Source organism: Coturnix japonica, chromosome Z (assembly GCF_054131305.1).
Source record: "Coturnix japonica strain WE chromosome Z, WE-NBRP24, whole genome shotgun sequence".
NCBI classification, from domain to species: Eukaryota; Metazoa; Chordata; class Aves; order Galliformes; family Phasianidae; genus Coturnix; species Coturnix japonica.
The window spans coordinates 65,950,245-65,970,907 of NC_140702.1; the positions used below are offsets into that span (position 1 = coordinate 65,950,245).

At 57.0% G+C, this 20,663-nt stretch overlaps 3 protein-coding genes across 6 annotated transcripts; 1 reads left to right on the plus strand and 2 right to left on the minus strand.

Annotated features, from left to right (window-relative positions):
- Positions 1-687: 687 nt before the first annotated feature.
- On the minus strand, positions 688-3,713 carry LOC107305764 (B-cell differentiation antigen CD72-like). Its single transcript, XM_015848291.3, has 7 exons — positions 3,524-3,713; positions 3,352-3,444; positions 3,149-3,247; positions 1,976-2,290; positions 1,731-1,879; positions 1,561-1,625; positions 688-1,138 (listed from the first exon to the last, which is right to left on the minus strand). The coding sequence occupies exons 1-7, from the start codon at positions 3,606-3,608 to the stop codon at positions 1,003-1,005; spliced, it is 942 nt and encodes a 313-aa protein (XP_015703777.1). The 5' UTR covers positions 3,609-3,713; the 3' UTR covers positions 688-1,002.
- A 3,859-nt stretch (positions 3,714-7,572) lies between these two features.
- On the plus strand, positions 7,573-11,097 carry LOC107305760 (B-cell differentiation antigen CD72-like). 2 transcript variants are annotated; one of them, XM_015848287.3, is made up of 7 exons: positions 7,573-7,775; positions 7,853-7,945; positions 8,134-8,223; positions 8,580-8,894; positions 9,064-9,212; positions 9,864-10,015; positions 10,416-11,097. In XM_015848287.3, exons 1-7 carry the CDS (start codon positions 7,691-7,693, stop codon positions 10,552-10,554), a joined length of 1,023 nt encoding a protein of 340 aa, XP_015703773.1. In that variant the 5' UTR covers positions 7,573-7,690; the 3' UTR covers positions 10,555-11,097. The 2 variants fall into 2 exon arrangements, with proteins under 2 accessions (XP_015703773.1, XP_085384660.1); XM_085528534.1 differs by lacking the exon at positions 8,134-8,223.
- A 340-nt stretch (positions 11,098-11,437) lies between these two features.
- TESK1 (testis associated actin remodelling kinase 1) lies at positions 11,438-19,718 on the minus strand. 3 transcript variants are annotated; one of them, XM_015848432.2, is made up of 10 exons: positions 19,304-19,718; positions 15,000-15,121; positions 14,853-14,901; positions 14,548-14,694; positions 14,369-14,451; positions 13,991-14,081; positions 13,765-13,848; positions 13,513-13,602; positions 13,245-13,395; positions 11,438-13,111 (listed from the first exon to the last, which is right to left on the minus strand). In XM_015848432.2, exons 1-10 carry the CDS (start codon positions 19,550-19,552, stop codon positions 12,099-12,101), a joined length of 2,079 nt encoding a protein of 692 aa, XP_015703918.1. In that variant the 5' UTR covers positions 19,553-19,718; the 3' UTR covers positions 11,438-12,098. The 3 variants fall into 3 exon arrangements, with proteins under 3 accessions (XP_015703918.1, XP_085384658.1, XP_085384659.1); XM_085528532.1 differs by having other exon boundaries at positions 13,513-13,848; positions 19,304-19,715; XM_085528533.1 differs by lacking the exons at positions 14,369-14,451; positions 14,548-14,694 and having other exon boundaries at positions 19,304-19,665.
- Between the last annotated feature and the right edge of the window lie 945 nt (positions 19,719-20,663).

Genomic DNA, 20,663 nt, shown 5'->3' on the forward strand with positions numbered 1-20,663 from the left:
TGTAAGTGAAGTTGGCTTTCCAACCTGTCCTCTGGGTTGGCGAGTTTCATTCCAGGATCTTGATGGCATGCTCACAGTGCCCTGCCCTCTGCTCAGGGCTCTCAGCCACGCCACACTGAATCCTGCTCACGTCCTCTGCATGGCAGTCACATCTTACACATTTTGAAGATGGCTATGATGGCCCCATTGTTGTTCCTAAGCTGTCTGCCTTGGGAAGCCCCTTGGCTTTACAGATGCCCCATTGCTAACTGTTGATGTTGTCAGATTTTTTTCTCCCTGGAGTCAGGGCTCTCTCCCATGTTCCCAAGTCTTCCCCACCTACACCATGGTTTTCGGGATCCTCACTGCACCTCCATTTCCTCTTATGGCCTTGGAGCTCCTTCCTTTCCCCACACGATCTCAGGGCTCTCCACTGCACCCTCATTTCCTCTCAGGACTACCAGAATATTTCTCATGCTGATAGCACTGCTGCCCACACCTTCCCCAGGCAGAATCACAGAATCATAGAACCATTAAGGTTGGAAAAGACCACTAAATTGATCCAGCCCACTCCAAACCAGCTGCCCCCGACCACCTTCCTCACTGCCACATCTCTGTGGCTCTTGGACACCCCCAGAGATAGTGAATCCACCAGATCCATAGGGCAGCCTGTGCCAGAGCATCACCACTCTTTCAGAGAAGAAATTTTTTCTCATATCAAACCTGAATATTATCATGAATCCAGCATGATATCACAGTGAAAGACTTGCCATGTTACATGGGGACACGTGTGCGGACCTAGGGAGCAGGACAATGTTGGTACAAGTGTCTGTATGAATGTGGGAGAGGGGAACGATGTCTATTTTTCATAAGCCTTGCTTTAAAATACAGGCAGTCCTCCAGAACATTTTCTCAGCTCTTTGCCACATGTGGGAAACACTGCACACACAGCACTGGGATATTTCTGCAGGAAGGCCATCTGCTGTGCCCCAGCCCTGTGACGTGGAGATGCTGGCAGCAGAGTCAGTCCTTGGTCAGGAGAGGATTGAGGCTCTCGGACACGCTGCTCAGTGTTGGGGGCTGCTCACAGATCCATGGGTAAGGCTTCCAGCATGATGATCTCTGCATTTTCCCAGCTGCTAGCAGTGCACAATCTCCACTGTTCTCATACATAGGAGAAAGGACATGCATCAGAGAAGCTTGAACAGCATACACTACCTGTGCCCACCCTCAGGTTCCTGCACTGAGGACACACTGAAAGAAGAGTCTCCCTCCTGACAGTGGTTTTCACTGACCAAGTCTCTGCTGGTACCAAGTGGATGAGCTTATGGACAGCACTGAACTGTGCACTAGGACACGATGCTGAGTCTGAGCATCGCTACCTGGGGAGCATGGTCCTGTGCACCATGAGTAGGCTATGGCTATGGCTATGGCTGTCTGGAGCACCACTCTAAGTAGGATCTCATGAGTTGAAAAGGCATCTCAGGTTTATAGGAAATAGGGGAACCTGCTCTTCTAATGATTGGGCCAGGGACTGCTAGATTTAGATGCAAAACAGCTGTCAGCCTCATATAAACTAACCTCCTTGCATCATAATAGTCTCCTCCCTTGATCCAGTACATGGCACTGCTTGCTTGGAGAAACCTCTGTGAGGAAAGAACATGATGAGTGCCATCCCCATACATGGTGGCCAGGAGAACTGGGGCAGCATGGGGGGAACCCTGCTGGGGAGCTGCAGCCCCCTTACTTACTGGCAGCATCCACGACGCCCAGTCACCTTGGGACAGCAGATGAGACTGTTTCACCTGACAGTCCAAGCTGCTGCTTGACCAGCTCTTCTTCATAGCAGAGATGAAGAGGCACTTGCCACGATAGAGCAGCCAGCCCGAGGGGCAGCAGTCTGGAGACAGCAGCACAGCTCAGGTGCTGCCCACCTGCAGACATGGGCCCCACATCCCCCAGGAGCCACCCCCTTCCCACTGCACTGTGCTTATACCTGCATTCAGGCAGACACGCAGGCTGCTCGCTGCCTCCTTGCTGTCTCTGAGCTTCCCCTGCACATCCTGCAGCTCCTTCTGGGTCGCATTCAGGGCCCCTGAGACATGCACCAGCTCGGCCTCCCGACTGGCCAGCTCCTGCTGTCTGTTTCTGGCCTCCTGCCATGCTTGTTGCAGCTCTTCTTGCACCCATGCCAGCTCCTGCTGTGTCTGCTTCAGGTTCTGCTCCCACACTTGTTCCTCCTTTGCAAAGTGGTCGCGCTCAGTGGCCTGCTCCACGGTTATATTTTGCAGCTGGTGGGTCACCTGCCAGTCTGTGGGCAGGACAAGGTGAGCTGGGGTATGAGGATGGGGCAGCCTGAGAGGGGGACATGAGTCATGGCCAGGTGTGGGTCAGGCAAGGCAATGGCAGGTGAGCCAGTGCAGTGATAGGAGGCAATGGGAATTCAGTTGGACAATACTGGGAATCAATGGGATGTAATGGGAAAGTAGCAGGAGGCAGTGGGCAGTTAATGGGAAAGGACTGGGGTTCAGTGGGAATTGACAAGGGGAATGGAAGTTACTGGAATGCCATAGGATGTCAATGGAAATGCAATGGGAATCAATGAGAAAGAATAAAAGGCAAGGAGTAGTCAATGGATGCAGTGTAAGGGACTGGGAAGACAATTAGGAGGCAATGGCAGGTGATGGGAATTAATGGAGGAAAACAGCAAGGTAATGGGAGGCAAGTGGAAGGTAATGGCAACTAATGAAAGGCAATGGAAGTTGATGGGAAGTAAGTGGAAGTAAACAGGGAAGTAAAAGGAGGCAGAGGGAGGCTATGAAAATGAATGGAATTCGACAGAATATGAAGGGAAACAGTGGACAGATGATGGGAGATATTGGGAAGAAATGGGAACAATGATAATGCACGGGAAGCTGAGGCAGGCAGCACATGCAGTGCAGGCAATGCAGAAAGTGCAGGTGGCACAGACAGTGAAAGGAATGCATGCAGTGCAGGCAGTTCTGGAAGATGAAGGCAGCACACACAGAACAGACAGTACTGGAAGATGCAGGCAGTACATGCAGTACAGGCAGCACGGGGCAGCCAAGTGAGAAGCCACACAGCCCCCAGCCCTGAGCCTCTACCCCACCTCACCACTCCCCACCCCAGCCATGATGTCTGCACTCACAGCAGGTCCCCAGGGCCACCAAGGACACCAAGGACACCGACAGCAGCAGAACAGTTGCCAGCAGCCCCACAGGTACACAGCGCCGCCGGGACCAGTGCCCTGCAAGACACACCAGCAGCCATGAGTCACCCATGCTCCTGGGGGGCAGTGGGGCCCCCTGTCCCCATCCCTGTCCCCATCCCTGTCCCCCTCTGGGCACTTACCTGGGCTGCGTTGGGTCCCTTCCCCTGCTGTCCCCACAGGTGCCGGTCCCAGTACAACATTCTCATAGGGGCTGTCTGTATCATCCATGCTGGCTGTGGGAGGAAGGTTGGGCAGTGATGGGGTGATGATGTTGTCCATGCTGGGGAGGTGTGAGTTCCCCATTGGTCTCACCTGCCTCCAGCACCTGGCTGGTTGTGCCATGGCCCCCCGGCCCCTTGGTGAATCTCAGGTCAGCATAGAGCACGTTGTGAGCCATGGGGCTGCTGGTGGCTCTGTTCTGTGCTGTCCCTGCTGCAGATGCCTGTTTCTGGGTCGAAAGGAGAAGTGAGGTGCTGCTTGCAGAAGCAAATTTTGGTGGTGGAGGCAACGACGAGGCACTGCTGCTGTTATTTGCACTCTGTCATTGGCCCTGCAATGCCAGAGAGTCCCCTCCCACGCCCGAGAACTGTCACGGTCCTCTGGATTCACTGCCATTTCATGCCGAGCCATGGGGTGCAGCAGGGTGAGGGCAGTGACGTGCAGAAATCTGGTGGCTGACTATATCTGGGGCTGTATTGAGGCTGGAGGATTTCACAGACCTGAATCCAGCCTCATACTCCACCTCTGAGTACCAAAGTTAGAACCTTACATGATCTGCAAAAGTCATTAGGTGCCATAAATTGGGTGCAGCTCCTAGTGGGAATTCCTACAGAAGACCTTCACCCCCTCTTCAGATTACTGGAAAGAGATTTGGACTTACAATCACCGCCACACTGAACACCAGCAGCAATAACAGTGCTGAGTACTGCCATCTCAAAGATGACCCAGCCACTGTTACGGATTTGTTGAGTTTGGTTAAAATAGATTCTTGGTTGTATTTTATCTATAGTAGAAAGAATGAACCATTAGATCAGTGGGTTAATTCTTGTTTAGCTGCTTATAGAAATCACTCTGCTTGGTGTAGTGAAGCCTGGGACTGTGGATACAGAATGTGTTAAAAATAGGGTTAGTTTTTGCTTTTCTCAGTGCTTTAGTTTGCATTCCTTGCTTATTACTGTGCGTTCAGAAGTGGTACTAGATGATTTAATTCATGCTAGTAAAGAAGGGGGTGATGTGGGAATTGGAGAGGTCATCTCAGCCTCGTTGGATGCTGTCTGGCTGATAAAGAGGCTCTGGAGACAAGAGCTCTGAATAAATAAGCAGGGGTGTTTTGTACCTAGGCATAAGATGAACTCTGCTGATTATGAAGACTTGTTATGGAACTTGCTTGCTTTCTAGCCAATGAACTGTTAGTGGAAATGGTCTGAATACACGTGTTAGAGTATAAAAGGCTTCCTTAGAAGAATAAGTGGGGATACACAAGGTGATAGGGATACACAAGATGGTAGGGATACACAAGATGATGCAGATACGCATCACGGTCATCATCATCGCAGCAATTAATAAATCTTCCTGGCATGATAACCCTGTGTCGTGATGTTAACTCGCGACACCATTGGTAGATTTGCCTCATGCTGTTTTCTTTGTGTGTGAGCAATCCTTGCTCATTTCAGATGGTACTTTGAACGTGTGGCACCCCAAACACATAATCAGCATCTGTCCATATGATTAAGGCTCTTGTTAAGGCAGTTAAGGAGTTCTGTATTTGGATTCCCACTCAATTAGTAATTCAAACTCCAAAGAGTTATCTATTACTTCTTTTATCCTTCTACAGCCACATATCCTCAAAGGGCACTGCTTTACCCTGACTGGGCTGGTTCTTGTTTCTAACTTAACTTCTATTTAGGGCCTCATTTTTGGCTATGCCAGGTATCCCATACACATACCTGATCTGCCGACAGATGGTCTTAATCTGTTCCTGCAGTGATCAGATGATGAAGGAGAGTCCTTCCGAGAAATCTCAGGGTGCACCAGGGTGTCCCCCCTCTCAGCTGGTCCTACAGCCAAACAGAGGCTGTCCCACCAGGGGCACCAAATTGATGTGTGGAAATCAAACTCCATAGCCTGAGAGATATAGAGCAGGTATGTTTATTTCAGCATTGCACACACAGGATGAAAGGGGGATCGCTCCTTCTAACTTGCACCCCATAAGGCAAAAGTTTGATACAGATGTAGGCAGAACTAATACAGAATCAATGATTTTCCCAGAATTTGTATACTTATTCATTATATTTCCAAGAACCCCTTAGCATACAGTCCCTCCCCATTGCACATGCATTGTGAGCAGTTGGGGTCTTCTGGTGGTCACAGGATGAAGGCTCATCGGCTTCCTCTTGAAGGCTTGTAGTCTTCCTTGCTGTAAACCTCTGACCATGTGGGAGGGGTAGCCTCCAAACCAGTTCTAAGTTTCTTTGTGGATATCTTATCACTTACTCACTAAATGTCCTTGGGGTGTAATCAAAACACTTATCTTTACGTCCTCCATCCCCCACATTGCCTTAATCGCAGCTTGTGCTGTCCCCATTCTTTGAGCAGCTTCTGCATATTTGCTTCTGTAAACTATCTTTACTCTTCACCATTAGTTTCTGTGAACCATCTTTCTCTTCTTCTCTTCACTCTGGGAACTTCACCAGGAAGTGACACTTTCCATTTCATGTCACACTTGGCTGTCAAAGAGGGAGGCTGGGGAAGGGGGTTGCTGCTCCCCTCCTCCATAGTCATGGGGCACACAGCCAGAGAAAGAGGGAAGGATGGAAGAGGGAGTCATGCCCCCTGCACCAGGTAAAGGCACACTGCTCCCCATCCTGCTTGCCAGCAGCACCTCCACCCTTCTCCCCTCTCCTGCAGACCCTCTTGCCCATTCCCACGCTGCAGACTGTCTGCTTTCGGGGTTGGGAGGCTGCACGCTGCAGCCTGCTGCATGGCACAGTGCATGTAGGCACCTGCTTTGCTGCCTTCCCTGTGCCACGTCTTCATTTCATGTCAACACTGTTATTCTTTGGGCACAGAGCCTGGGGGAGGCCAAAGGATGTGCAGCACACAGATATCAGGGTGTGGTGGGGGGGTTTCACACCACTGCCACTCAGCCACAACTGGTATACCCTCTTTCAGCCCCTGTGCAGATGGCATGGATGCCCTGGCACTGGGTGCCCTGTCCCTGCTGCTCCTGTGGACATAGGTCATCCTCATCAGACTGGGCTTCCACTGTGAGTGTCCCCCTGTTCCCCCTCCCTGTCCAGGGTCTTGGAGTTGTGGTTGGCACCATGGTTCTGTGTGCACCTTCTCCTTGCTCTGTATGTCTTCCTGCCTGGAGCAGAGGGACCTGCAGGTCTGTGGGCACAGCTGGTCATCATCCAAGCCAGCAGCACACTGGTGAGTACCCCTGCCCTGCCTGCTCCAACCTCACCATGGCCACTGCATGACAGCGGTGTCCCCCCAGTGATCTTCCACCACAGTCTCTGCCCATGTGGCTAAAATCCATCTGGGATCTGAATGCTGTGCCTGAACCAAGTGGCTGCCAAGGGTGTCCCTGAAGAACCAAGGGTGTCCCTGAGGAACCAAGGGTGTCCCTGAGGAACCAAGGGTGTCCCTGAGGAACTCAGGCCTATCTCCTCCTGTGCAGACTTTCCTGACATACGTGTCCCATATGGACATCTTCCATGTGGGGCTGAAGTGGAGCCCTTCCAGGTCTGAATGGAAGTGGCTGGATGGCACCACGCTGAAGGGGTGAGTGCTGCAGAAGGTCAGAGAGGTGATGGGTGGAGCAGCCAGCCTGCAGAAAGGGATGCTCTCCCTGTCTTGCCCTCCTGCCTCCCACTCTTCCCATCTCACCCCACTACCTGCACACAGGCTCTTCCCAATCCAGCCTCATGACTTCCAGGTATTCCCCTGGAAGAGCAGCACTGGTGGCTCTCATCCCACCAGCAGATCTCTCCTTGTACTCCCAGACACCACTCCCCACTCTGCCAACAAGAAGTACAGGGTATGTGTCCCAGGTCCTGAAGGTGGTAGGAGTAGATCTGTATTCCCTGAGGTATGAAGGGAAAATGCTCACCATGAGCACCTCCAGTCCCCTGTGAAGCATTCACGACTCTCCTGTGCTCAGCTCTGCTTTGTTCCTCCCCAGCCTTTGGGTGCAGCCCTGCTCTGCTTGTGCTCTCACACCGGGCTGCCTGATACCATCATGTGTGCAGGGGACTGTGACAGCTCTTGGGGTGTGGGAGGGGACATGGTGATGCTGGACCAATGGCAGGATGCTGGTCGCCACGTCCGTGCCTCGCTGGTCCCATCTGCTGTGGCTCAGAGCCAAGTTCTTTTTCTGTAAGAGCTAGCCTCACTTCTCTTTTGAACCCCAAGCCAGGGTGCAAAGACCACTCCAGAGAGTTTGGTGGAAGATAGCAGGGCCCAGGACTTGTCTGCATGGCCCAGGGATTGCTCTACGCTGATCTGAGGTTTGCCAAAGGGCCAGGGGGCCGTGGAATGGCCAGCCAGGCACTGGAGGCAGGTGAGAGCCATGGGATCCTCACACCTCCCCACACAGCCAACATCATCACTCATTGCTGCCCAACCTTCCTCCTACAGCCCTTGGTATGGATGAGGCTGAGAGTCCCCATGAGAACACCACACCGGAGCTGCCTGTGGGGACAGCAGGGGAAGGGGCCTGGCGCAGTCCAGGTAAGTGCCTGGCTGGGGTGGGGATGTGGGAGATCACGGTGTGGGCAGCGCATGTTGTTTCAGGGCAGTCCCCTTTCCCTACCTAGAGAGAGGAAGCACCCACGCTGTGCCACCGTGTTGCCAGCACACTGTCTGGGGATGCCCAGGAGGTGACAGAGGGTGACGTGTGGCCACTTGGTGTCTTGCAGGGTGCTGGTCCTGCTGGCGTTGTGTCCCTGCGGGGCTGCTGGCTGTCAGTCTGCTGCTGCTGGTGGCCTCTCTGGTGCTGGGGGCCTGCTGTGAGTGGGGACAAGTGGCAATGGAATGTGGGGATGGAGAGGGGTGAGGTTGGGGTGGGTGCCACAGACTATGCCCATGGAATAGGTCTGTCTGTCCCAGCTGCCCCAAGCTGCAACTTGTCTCTCACACATCATGGGCATTTCCCTTGGCTGCCGTCACCCGTACTCCTCACTTGGTTTTCCTTTCCTGCTCTCTTATCCTAATCCTGTCCCAGCCTGCTCTGCTCCTACTCCAGCCCACTCTGCCAGGTCCATCCATTCCCACTCAGTGGGGTCGCCCACCCCATGTTCAGCCCCTTTCCTTCCACCCAGGCTGCCCCATCCCCATGTCCCTGCTCACCCTTCCCTTTCCCCAGACTGGCAGGTGACTCGACAGCTACAGGACACATCCCTGGAGCAGGCGGCCGAGCGTGGCCGCTTCTCACAGGAGGTGCAGGTGAGGGACCAGAGCCTGGAGAAGATGCGGCAGGAGCTGGCACGAGTGCGAGAGGAGCTGCAGCAAGCATGGCAGGAGGGCAACAACAGCCGTCGGGAGCTGGGCAGGTGGGAGGCAGAGCTGGAATATGTCTCAGGGACCCTGGCTGCAACTCAAAAGGAGCTGAACAGTGTGCAAGGAAGGTTGAATGCTAGCGAGAGCACTGTGACCCTGCTGCGTTCCTGCACGGCTATAGGTATGGCAATTGGGCAGCCCCAGCGTGCCTGCAGTACTGAGGTGTGGATGGGATGGTGGCTTTTTGGCCAGGGGTGGAGATGGGATGGCCGAAAGGCTGAAGCTCTGCAGGAGATGGGGTTCTGCAGATGCCAGTGAGTGCCTGAGATGAGCTGTGTCCTTGTCTCCAGACTGCTGCCCCTCAGGCTGGCTGCTCTACCGGGGCAAGTGCCTCTTCATCTCAACGGAAAAGAAGACGTGGGATGACAGCAGAGCAGAGTGCGAGGAGAAATACTCTCAGCTCCTGATCACCAAATCCTGGAGTCGCTGGACTGTGCCGGTAGGGAGCAAGAGCTGAGTGCTGGGGCACTGCAAAGCTGGGGGCACCCAACAGCATGGGGACAGCACAAGAAAGATCTGTAACTATTGGAGTGGGTCCAGAGGAGGGACACTAGGATGATCAGAGGGAGATGATCTCCTGTGAATGAGGGAACTGGGCCATTTAGCTTGGAGAAAAGAAGGCTCTGGGGAAACCTCATTGTGGCCTTCTATTATCTGAAAGGAGCTTATAAACAGGAGGGAGAATGGCTGTTTACGAGGGTGGATAGTGACAGGACAAGGGGGATGGTTTTAAACTTAGGTGGGGGAGGTTAAGTTAGTGATTAGGAGGCAGTTTTCTACACAGAGGGTGGTGACTCACTGGAACAGGCTGCCCAAGGAGGCTGTGGATGCCCCATCCCTGCAGGCATTCAAAGCCAGGCTGGATGTGGCTCTGGGCAGCCTGGTCTGGTGGTTGGCGACCCTGCACATAGCAGGGAGTTGACACCTGATGATCTTTGAGGTCCTTTTCAGCCTAAGACCATTCTATGATTCTATGATACCTGGACTTTGGCGTGGGGCTAGGATTGCTCAGGTTCTGTGGGAAGATGAAGGCTCTGCAGCCCCCAAGCCACATGGAAGGTGTCAAAAGGCCCTTTTGTCCCTTCTCCAGAGCTTCCTGAAGAATGCAGACGTTGCGTACTGGATCGGGCTGCAGAAGAGCAAGTACCCCTGGTACGAATATGACTGGCTGGAGGAAGGGGATGCAGATGATGAAGGGTTGGCGGATGCCTGGATCTGGGTGGACGGCTCGCTCTATGAGAGGTACCCCTTGCCCACATCCCCCCTCCTCTGGTGAGGTTTGAAGAAACACTTCACATCCCTCCAGTAGCCAATGCATGAGTACTGGGCTGAGATTCTCAGAGCCCATGCAATGGGAAAGCCAAGCCTTGTGCCTAGGGGATGTGGAGGGAAGGGATGAAGGAACCCACACATTTTATTGGGGTCTAAACAAAATGGTTGACCCCTGTCCCTATCCGGGCTCCTCCCCATCACGTGTGCCACCAGCCCTGCTCGCCTCTGCTTCCTCTTGTGGTGTCTGAAACCAGTGAGGAGGAACGGCCCCGTCTGCTCAGCCCCTACCTGCCCCTCCACCCCGAACACACAGGGAGCACCTCTGGGGTGAGATGCATGCGGAAGCCCAATGTGGTGTGTCTCCATCCAGACCCTGGCAGCCGAAGTCCAACGGGTCATGTGCCGTCATCAGCCGTGGGAACATCAAAGCGGCACCATGTGAGGGGCCAGAAGACCTGCAGCTCTGGATCTGTGAGAAGGCAGCAGGGCCCAGCTCCCCGTTCATGTGATGAGAGCAGTGACACGGCCAGCTCGCCCCACGGTGCACAAGGAAGGCAGCAAAGGGGAAAGATGGGGAAAACCCCATCCCAGCCCCACTGAGCACATCCTTCCCTTTCAGCGCCCGCATCCTCTCTGCTTCAGCTTTCACGCAGCACAGGAGCCCAAGGACGGAGCTACTGCCGGCATTGACATTTGGGTGTTACTGCTGATTAGAGAGTAGAGCAGTGACCTTTAGGACGGCACCACGTGGCTCCCAAAGCAACAGCAGCATCCAGCACCAGACACTTAGTAAGACAAGACATGGGGAATTTAAATAGCTGCCACGCATGTGCAGAATGGCCCCGACTTATGTTCAGCCTGGCAAGAGCAGAGGAAGTTGTGTTCTATTATGGGGTTGCGCGTGCCATATTTAGTTGATTAACTGATATGTAAATCTTTTGCTTGAAGAGCACAGGGCTGTTAAAGGCATTTTAGAGGTGTATGTGTTGCTCTGCGTTGTCTGCTGGCTGACTCCATACTGTAGCAAATAAAGAGACACGGCTTGTCTGCTGCTTGTTTTCTTCTTTACTGCTAAGACAAAGACTCCACAGTGCAAATCCAACTATCATAGCATCAGAATCATTAAGGATGGAAAAGACCACTAAGATCATCCCACACAAATGTCAGCCCATCCCCACTACACCCACCAACCGTGTCAAAAAACTGAACCATACCATAAACTGGAATTCCCCAAACCCACAAACTGGAATTTCACCTCTTGACTCAGCTGAGTTGGCCACTTCAGTGCCACTGAGCCAAAGCTGGGTCGCAGTCAGAACAAGTCCCTGTCACCCCAAGACGGGTGCTCCCCACCCCACTGTGTACACCAAGAGACACAAGCATCAGCCCGACTTGTTGGGACATTCAGTTTTTATTGAACACCTTAAATAAGCTGGGTATATATTACTAGCCATTATCATTATTAATAATAGTAATAAAAAAAAAAACACAACAGTTCTGCATTCACCAGTGCGTTGTGCGGGAGGGAGGAAAGCCGGCTCCCACTCCTGTCCCTCCCTTATCCCCTGGCCACTCAAGAGATGCTGGGGGCTGCACAGTGCCCTCAGCTTGGGGTGAGTAATGTGGATGAGTCCCTGGTACTGGGCAGGTCAGCACACATGTACTGGGGGCTCAGTACCCAGAGACTCCCAGTGCCGGCCCCTTCCCCAGTCCCCTGCATACCATGGTGTTTCATGGTATAAGGGACCAGGTGTGCATCCTACACTTGCGGGGTGGCAGCTGGAACCCCCATTGCTCACATACACACACGACTGCATCACACCCCCTGCCCAGTCCTGCTTGCCCTCATCTGAGGGGCTGTAAGAGCCCACTGAGGGCGAGCCCATGGGGACAGGGGAGTCCCACAGGATTCATACTTGTGGGGACCCGGCCCTGCCACCTGGGGCAGCAGTGTTATTGCACTTCAGCCCTCCAAGCAGAAAGGGCTTCCATGTGCTGAGTAAATTGTGATGGAGCAGGGGGGCACCCCAGGCTCCCAGCGGGGTTCCCAGAACTAGGACTGCGCCTCAGGCAGCTTCAGGCTGGGCTCCGCTGACTCCTCGGCTTTCTGGAGGCAGTCATGGCAGAGGAGTCTCTTGGCCTCACAGTTGAGGTTCTGGTAGCGGGGTGGACTGGGTGCTGGCTGGTGACAAAGAGAGGTGAGGCTAAAGGGTCCGAAGCAGCAGCTGGGGCAGGGCAGCACCTCGTTCTGCTCCAGCACCATGCCAGAACCATGACCGGGCAGCATGGCTGCGTGCTCCGTCTGTTCCAGCACCACTGCCGCGCAGGGGATGCTGAGCTTGGAGAAGCTATGCTCCAACCCACTGCCCCAGGACAGCGGCTTGCTGACTGCTGTGGGGTGGTGATTGTTGAAAAGCTGCTCGCGGAGCGGCTCTGGCTGCCACAGATTGACTCCCGAGGCCAGTGTGCTGATGAAGGTGCCACTAGTGGATGTTGGAGCGCGGAGCTGCGGCAGCGGCAGCTCAGGGTGGTGGGGAGCGCAGTCTCTCCGCTCCTCCACCCTGGGTCTGGATGGGATTCTCGGCTCTCTGCTGTCCAATTGGCTCTGCTTCGGGGCAGGGGGCCGGGAGGGGGACCTCATGCCCAGCGCCAGGCCCCCCCGGTGGGGCAGCTCGGGGGAGGCAGGCAGCGAGTGGCACTTGCGGGGTGAGGTGGTAGGTGCTGAGAAGTCACACTGCACCTCCACGGCTGGCTCAGGGGTGATGGGACTGGCAAGCTGCAGAGGGGCTGGAGGGGGCAAGTCAAACGTGAGCGAGATGACCGACTTGCTGGGGGCGTCGAAGAGCTTGATCTTGCCCCCCTTCAAGTCCTCGCGCTGGGAGAAGGGGTTGACGCGTGCTGGCGTCTCCTTGGTCCTGGCCTCACTGCAGTGCTCCGAGATGGGTGATTTGGGGGGGAAGACGTCAGAGTGACTGCGGGACAGCTGCTGGTCCGGCTGCAGGTGCTGCGTCCCCAGCTCACGCAGCGGGGACTGCTCAGCGCGGCCAGCCGCCCTCATGGCCACTCCTGGGTGGGGGCACAGGAGGGAGTCACCAGTGGGTTGTGGGGACGATGAGGGCAGAGGGCAATGGGGCTCTGTCCCACAGATCCTCTCCCCCCAAAATGAAAGGCAACCCACACTCCTGGGACACCCACGTACCACTGAATGCAGACACTGTGCTGAGTGCAGGCATGCTGTCCCCGGTGCAGAAGAGGGTGGTCCCAGCATCCTCAGTGCCCAGCTGGTGCTGCAGGATGCCCTCCAGGCACTGCGTGATTTCCAGGAAGGAGGGGCGAGAAGCGGGCTCCATCTATGGGAGGGAGGAGACCGTGGTAAGGCTGGTGACCCCCCAGCCCTCTTGGGGCAGCTCCCACCCCAGGCAGAGAATGGGAAGCAGGGATGAGGGCATCGCGCCACAGGGGCTCACGCTGCAGCAGTGGAACGCCAGCTGGAGGAAGGCCACCGGGCAGTCGTTTCCCACCATGGTACGGAAAGTGGTGATGTCCAGGCCAAAATCCTGCTCAGTGGAGACAAGGAACAGTGAGTCTGGGTGCCAGCACTGAGCTGGGTGTAGCAAGAGGGGATCCTGGAGCCACCCTCCATGGGGACATGTTTGGTGACACATCCCCAGCCCTGGTCCTGCCATGCCCTGCCCTTGCTCCCCATCCCAGTGAGTTACCTCGGTGCGGGGCAGGTAGTCAGGGTCAGCAGAGACACGAGCAATGGTCTCACACAGGATGATGCCATAGGCGAACACATCAGCCTGCAGAGAGCAGGGAGTTACAGGGGGATGCAGCCTGAGGTTATGCAGCCCCCTGTTGCCAGCCCTCCTCTCAGGACCACCCCCCCCAAGGATGACCATCCCCTTCCCCTTTGCAAGCCCAGACAGTCCTGTGCAGTGTCACCTTCTCATTGTAGATCTCCCCACGCAGAACCTCGGGTGCCATCCAGTAGGGAGAGCCCACCACGGCCAGCGGCTCCTTCTCGCTGCCCTCGCTGGAGACACAGTGTCATGTCAGAGTCCCACTTCCCCAGAGCCCCCTCTTCCTGTGCCAACCCTCCTCCATGCACCCCATGTCCCATCTCACCCACCACTAGGTCACCAACACCATTCCCTTCTCTATCTCCTCCTGGACACCCCTGAACTCTTCCATCCCCCATCCTTTCCTCCACCAGTGATCATATCACCATCCCCAGACCCACAAAAACATCCATCACTCCCCAGTTCCTGTCCCAGGCAAGCTGGATCCACTTGCTTGGAGGATGGGGATGGACAGACAGACCTGTAGGTGGGGATCTTCTCTGCCAAGCCGAAGTCACCCACTACAGCCGTGTAGCCATTACCCTCACAGCGCACCAGGCAGTTCTGGGGGCACAGCAGAACCCCCTGTCAGCCCCCACATCAACACCAACACTCCTGGGATGCATGTAAGGAACCTCATGGCATCAGGGTGCCCTGTACCTTGGAGGTGAGGTCTCGGTGGAAGATGCCCTTGGAGTGCAGGTAGTGCAGGCCACGGGCGATGTCAAGTGCCAGCTGGACACGCGTGGACCAGGACAGGGGCACAGGGCTGTCCAGCAGCTGCTCCAGGTTCCCACCATTGATGTACTGGTGGGAAGAGCCATTGTCTTGCTGCCCACTGCTCTATCCCACCAAACTGGTGGGTCCCCATATCTCTTCCCATTGCTCCCCCAAACCACACACCAAGTGCCCTCATAGTCACCAACACCCTCTCCCTGGCCCCACGAAGACCATCCCACTCTCACCTCTGTCAGAGCGTGCAGCTGCCCCTGGTGCACGCACACCCCCATGAACCTGTGAGAAGAGAGGAGCAGAATGTGACCTGGGTGGATTCAGCCCCAGGAGCTCACCCAGCCCCACAGCAGTCCCAAGTCCCAGGGAATAGGACGAACCTGAGGATGTTAGGGTGTGAGAGGCGGTTCATCAGCTGCACCTCCCGCAGCATGTTGCCCCGGTTGCTGGTCAGCTTGTTCATCTTCAGCACCATGATCTGCCCGGATTGGCGGTGCCGCACCTGCAGTGGGTGCAGGGGGAGCTCAGCCCTGGGGGTCCCCATACACCCCATGTATGGGGCACCCCAGTGTTATTGGGGGGCTCTCTGAGCACAGCAGCATCCCAAGGACCCCCATGCCCATGATACACATGATCCTTGAAGCACCCCATGAGCTGTGCTCCCAACCCCCACATGCCCAGACTCCCAGAGTCACAGTGGCAGCCCAAGAGTGCAAGAATGGATTGCAGCATGGGCTATGAGGCCAGACCCCATAGCAAGGGGTTGAGGACAGACGGGACATACGCTTCCCCAGGCAGCCCTGGGGGCACGGTACTTGGATGATGCTGTATATTTAGCCAGCCTGAGGCTGTCACATGAGCTGTGGGCTGGCCCCCCGCCAGGAACAGCAATCAGGAAGGTGGCCAAACATGGACACCCCTGGCCCACTGTGGTCCCCAGCATGTGTGAGGTGAAGGGAAAAGCATAGGGTCCTCTGTCCTGGTGCCAAGGGGATGGCATAAGGGGTCCCTTAAGCTGGCACAGGGGGCAGGATCCACAGCAGCTGCCTTGGGGGGGGGGCACTAACTCAGCCCCAGCTGCACCCCAGCACACATGGAGGCACGGGCATTCCTCGGCGCTTCCGTCAGCTCACTGCTCTTCTCCTTTTTAGTCGATGCTGCTTGAAGCTGCTATGCTGGGCCCTCCCCACATGCCCCCCCCTCCAACCCAGGGCAAACCACATGTGGCCCCCGCACATCAGCTGAGGCTCCGTGCATGCAAGCAGCACCTCCCACTGAAGGGCCTGGAGGGAAATTAGGAATTAATAAGGACCCCTCTCTATTAATCGCTGCCTGGGTGCGCTGAGGCCAAACCAGCCGTGGGCAGGGTTGGGAGCAAGTGGCAGCACAGCCTGGCTCATGGAGGGGCTCTGAATAATTCAGCAGCAGCTGCCACCCCACTCTGGTTACATCGCATCACCTCTCTGCCAGCCCCAAAACCCCCACTGAGACTGGGTCTGGTGCCTGTGCCCAGAGGGAGCCTGTCCCCATGCAGCCCCACAAATGATGAGTGCCGAGCCAGCAGCGCTGCCCTCCCACACATCACTGGGCTGGTGGGACCGGATGGGTTGGTCCTGGCATGGCACCGACTGCTCCCAGGCGCCGGCAGCTGGCTCAGCACCATGGGTGCTGTGCAAATGCCTGGTAGCACGTGCCATAGCACGGCTGCCCACCATGGGAATGATCAGATCCAAGCCAGCATAACAGAGCAATCCTCTGGTGGGTGCTGGACAGGATCATGTAGCCAGGACATGCCCGTGGCCCAGTTCTTTGCTCATTAACCTCTTGCCATGGTGATAGTCTGTGTGCACTGTATGGGATTAATACCATAATCCTGGAGGATCCGGGGGAGGGGGAAGATCTAGAGGAAAACCCTGCAGTGAAATTTCTCACTGGGACCCCAGCGGGTCCCCAGGCAGCGCAGTCATGTCCCAGTGTCCCAACCCCACTCTGGCCAGGCTCTGGCACCATCCCAGAAGGCTGAATGACCCCCGGAAGCACTGCTGACCTTCCAGCATAGCAAGCTACAACCCCATGTGACTTGCACGTTTGTTCTGAGGGGGTTTCCATCCTCCCCCTGACATCAGCAGGGGAAGGCAGCATGCAGCAGAGCCTCCCCAGGCAGCACAGGTCCCCCCTCTCTTCTCCACGTGCTGGCCCTATGCCCAGGAATCCCAGCACATTCCCTAGAGCTGAGCTCAGCCCAGTGCTGGGGGAGGCAGCAGCCTGCCAGCCCCCAGGCAGCAAACAGTCCTCACTGCCTGCCCAAGGCCCCCAGCACCCCACAGAGCTCCCTGTGCCTCATTCCACCTGTGGCACCACATCTCTATGGCCCCATCCCATCTGTTGTCATGAGGGCTGGGGGAAGGGAGGGACTGGCTGCAGCCCCAGCCTGGGCACAAGGGATCTGGGCTCTTTTAACAGCGGAAATTAGAGTCTTATTTAAAGAACATGCTAATCAGAGCGAGCAGACGGCCCTGCAGCCTGCGCTCCTGGCAAGACACGGGGCAGCACCAGCACCTGGGGGTCCCACACCTTGAGCAAAGGCTGGGTGCCCTTCTCATCCCCTAGTCCCAGTGCCCCCATGAGGATGGGCAGAGGGGTGCAGGTCAAGGAGCAACCCTGACACAGGCAACCCTGACAGCTCCATCTGAGCTTGCAGGGATCCCAGCAGTGCAACAGGTCTCACACTGGGCTGGACTGGAAAAGCTGCTCCCCATGCAGAGAAGGCAGATCCTACAAGAAAGGTTTCCTCTGGGGAGCGTGGGAGCAGGAAGCCCAGCCAGGCTGCTCACAATGAGAACCTGAGCATCAGCAGTGCTCACCTGACTGGGTTTGTTTCCCTATCGGTGCTACCCATGTCACTGGTGGAACGAGATGAGGTCTGCCACAGAAGGACACCAGATAAGAGCTGTGTCATTCATGCGCAGCACCAGTCATTTGTGAATAAATAGGAAACCTCAAAGGTCGGCAGGGAAACCATGTGAGATGGGCAGGGGGCACCTGAGCAAGGGCTGCCCCCCATGGGGCTGTGCACAATGCAGAGCTGCATCCTGGAGACAGCAACTCTGGAGGATGCGCATGTTTGGGCACAGCCCCAGGGGAAGGCAGGGTGCTGCAGGGAGGGAAGTGGGAAGAGATGCAACAGTGGGTTAAGGGCTGGAGAAAATGTCTGGCACGAACACAGCCAGCTCAATCTGCTCTGTCTATCAGTGAGATGGAGAGGCGGCTCGCTGCAATGCCTGCGTGCCCGAGGAAGCAGGTGGGCCTCTGGAATCACACCGAGAACCAGCTGCTGCCGGGAGCAGCGAGGGCCAGCTCCGTGGGGGCACGGCTGGGAGCACCCCGGGAACAACCACTATGGCTCAGCCAGGGGTGGGCAGGGGAACGCCATCAGATGGCTGTGCTGTGCCAGCACCCCAGAGCCAAGCCACCTGGTTAAGGACACTGAGGTGCAGGCCCCTCCTCATTCCCCACGCCCACCAGGGATGGAATGAAGCAGGGCCAAGAAGGCGGCTGCAAATGCCCACAGCAGTAAAAAGCACTGTGGGGTGGAGAAAGGTGGGTGGAACATGGCCCTGTGCTGCATCCTCCTTGTGAGATCAGGGCACTGTCACCCCGTTAAGCCCCACTATAATCAGCGCTTGCCCTCAACCCTCTGTACCTGCAGAGAGCCCATCCAGACACCTCCTGTTCTGGCTGCTGTGGTTCCCACCCCTGCACCCTCTGCTCCTCCAAATTCCTTGCAGACACGGCACTGTGAGTATGGTGTGGGAGCAGACAGCGAGCATGGAGAAACCATGGCCTGGCAGAGATCCGGGAGCATCTATTATTAAAGATCCTGGCTTTATTAAATGCCTCCCTCTGCTCCCAGGTGCTGCTGCGCGCTCACAGCCAAGGATCAATAGGAGGAGTCCAGCCAGCAGCGAGGCCACGGCCCCACAGGAGTGCAAGGGATGGCTATGGGAGGGTCCTCTCTGCACGGCCACCACGGCCACACTGCAGGGCAGCACTCGGGGGGGCTGCAGAAGAGCTGGGGGGATCCCGATTCAGCAAAGCTGTTGTCAGAAAGGGCAGAAGCCACAGGAAGCGTAAGGCGATACAAGGCACGCTGAGCACAATAACGTGTGCACACACCTCTCCCCGGAGTGAACACAACAGGCAGGCAGCCCTTCGATGGGCTGGGAGCACCATCATCTCCACCAGGATCTCCAATCCCCCACCAGCACCACAGCACCCCACACCTGGGCGCGGCCACGCGTGACCGTCCCCACTCCATCAACCCGCGCCTGTGCCGACACAAAGGCGCCCCGCGACACAGTTCGCTTCAGCCGGACCCCGCACACCGCCCCGCCTCGCTCGGGCTGCACGGGGGGGGGGCGGCCGCACCTTCCGCCTCCGAACCGGCTCCGGGATCCCCCCCCACCCCGGGTCTTTCCGACCCGCCGGTGGCAGCGCTCCGGAGCTCCGCGCCCGGCCTGGATGTAAATATCGCTCCCCTCCCCCGGGGAACAACAGCAGCGCTGCCGCCGGGCAGCTCCTCGCCCTCGGGGGTCCCAGGCCTCCCCCCACCCCGTTCCGGTACCGCGACGCGCAGTCCCCCCCGCCCCCCGTGTAAGGGATGATGCTCGTGCGCCGCGCACACCTTGAACACCTCGGAGAAGAAGCCGGTGCCGATCTTCTCGCAGTAGAAATCGTCGATGCGCGCCAGGGTGGAGACGGCGCTGCGCAGCGCGCGGTACGAGGAGGGCCGCATCCTCCCGCATCCCGGCCACGGCCCCGCCGCCTCCCCCGCCTCGTTCTCGTCGGGCCGCTCCGCTCGCAGCGCCGAGCCGGGCCTCCGCGGCAGCTTCTCCCGCTCCATGTCGGCCCCGCCGAGCGACCCCCGCGCCATTCACATCCCCGCGGGGTCACGGCCGGGCCGTCCCGCCGCAGCCGGCCCGGCCCGGCCCCGCGACGAGCAGCAGCGGTGCGGGGGGGGCGAACGCAGCGCTCATGGCCCTGCAGCACCGACCCCAGCCCGGCCCGGCGCTGCGCCTCCGCCGCCCCGAGCGCTGGTACTGGCGGGGCGGAGCCGAGGCGGGGACAGCCCTTAACTCCTTGTCGACCACCGCCGCCGCTGGGCACAGAGACCCCACCCGCGGTGTGGGGGTTTCGATGTGTGGGGTCCGGTGTGGACGTCTGTCCAGCCCCTCGCCACGTGGGATCACGGGCGCTGAGCCCCCTACGAGCAGCGCAGCCGGGGATGGGCCCCGCCGAGGCTTCTGGTTCTGATCGCGGCTGTCCCAGCCCAGACGCGTGCTGTGGATCTGCCGCTCCCTGCCCGGATGGTGGCTCTGGGACTGTGGGAAGTGCAGCCCCTTGGTGACAGCGTGACCACTTTCCTTTTCTCCCTTTCCATGTCCTCCCATTTTCCTCCTCCATCCTGATCCTTGCTGATCCTTCCATCCTTTCCTCTCTGCGGCTCCCTGCATTGAGGGCTCCCTGTCTTGTACCCCCATGCCCTGTGCCAAACTAGCTGCTATCCCCACTGAGAAAAGCAGCAGCGCAGGTTGTCTCCAGTCGTGGTGCTTTTGGCCAGTGCCTGTCTTAGGGTTTTAGCCATCCCTGTCCATGGCAGCACCACTCCAGCCCAGTGCCTCCACTTGATGGGCTAATAGGTGCTGTGTGTCTGGAGCCACCGTGCAGCAGGATGTGTACCTGGGCATTCTGTGCATGGCATCCCAACATCTGCCATGCTGCCTCCAGCTCATCTGCAGTGCTGAAAGCTAAAAATACAGGTCCATGGAGCCGGGATCCAGGCAAACCTTGCCTTGGCCTTTCCTTAGAGTGTACACGAGCAGCAGCCCCACCAGGGTCAAGGCAGAGATGGAGAGTAAGGCATTTTACAGAGAGAAGCTCAGGACCACAGCCTGTTTCAGGCTCCTGCTGCTTACAAGTGGCTGAGTTTACATCCAATTAAGCTGTAACGGATAAATGAAAGCCCTGGAGACAGCCCTGACTGT

Coding starts and splice junctions, on each gene's coding strand:
- LOC107305760 (XM_015848287.3), top strand. CDS start 7,691: ATGGCCCAGGGATTGCTCTACGCTGATCTGAGGTTTGCCAAAGGGCCA. Junction 8,895..9,063: donor GCGTTCCTGCACGGCTATAG/GTATGGCAATTG, acceptor CCTTGTCTCCAG/ACTGCTGCCCCTCAGGCTGG. Junction 9,213..9,863: donor GGAGTCGCTGGACTGTGCCG/GTAGGGAGCAAG, acceptor TCCCTTCTCCAG/AGCTTCCTGAAGAATGCAGA.
- LOC107305764 (XM_015848291.3), bottom strand. CDS start 3,608: ATGGCTCACAACGTGCTCTATGCTGACCTGAGATTCACCAAGGGGCCG. Junction 3,445..3,523: donor CAGCCAGGTGCTGGAGGCAG/GTGAGACCAATG, acceptor TTCCTCCCACAG/CCAGCATGGATGATACAGAC. Junction 1,139..1,560: donor GACTATTATGATGCAAGGAG/GTTAGTTTATAT, acceptor GTATGAGAACAG/TGGAGATTGTGCACTGCTAG.
- TESK1 (XM_085528532.1), bottom strand. CDS start 19,552: ATGGCGCGGGGGTCGCTCGGCGGGGCCGACATGGAGCGGGAGAAGCTG. Junction 15,122..19,303: donor TCTTCTCCGAGGTGTTCAAG/GTGTGCGCGGCG, acceptor CACCCACTGCAG/GTGCGGCACCGCCAATCCGG. Junction 14,082..14,368: donor GAGAAGATCCCCACCTACAG/GTCTGTCTGTCC, acceptor CTGTGTCTCCAG/CGAGGGCAGCGAGAAGGAGC.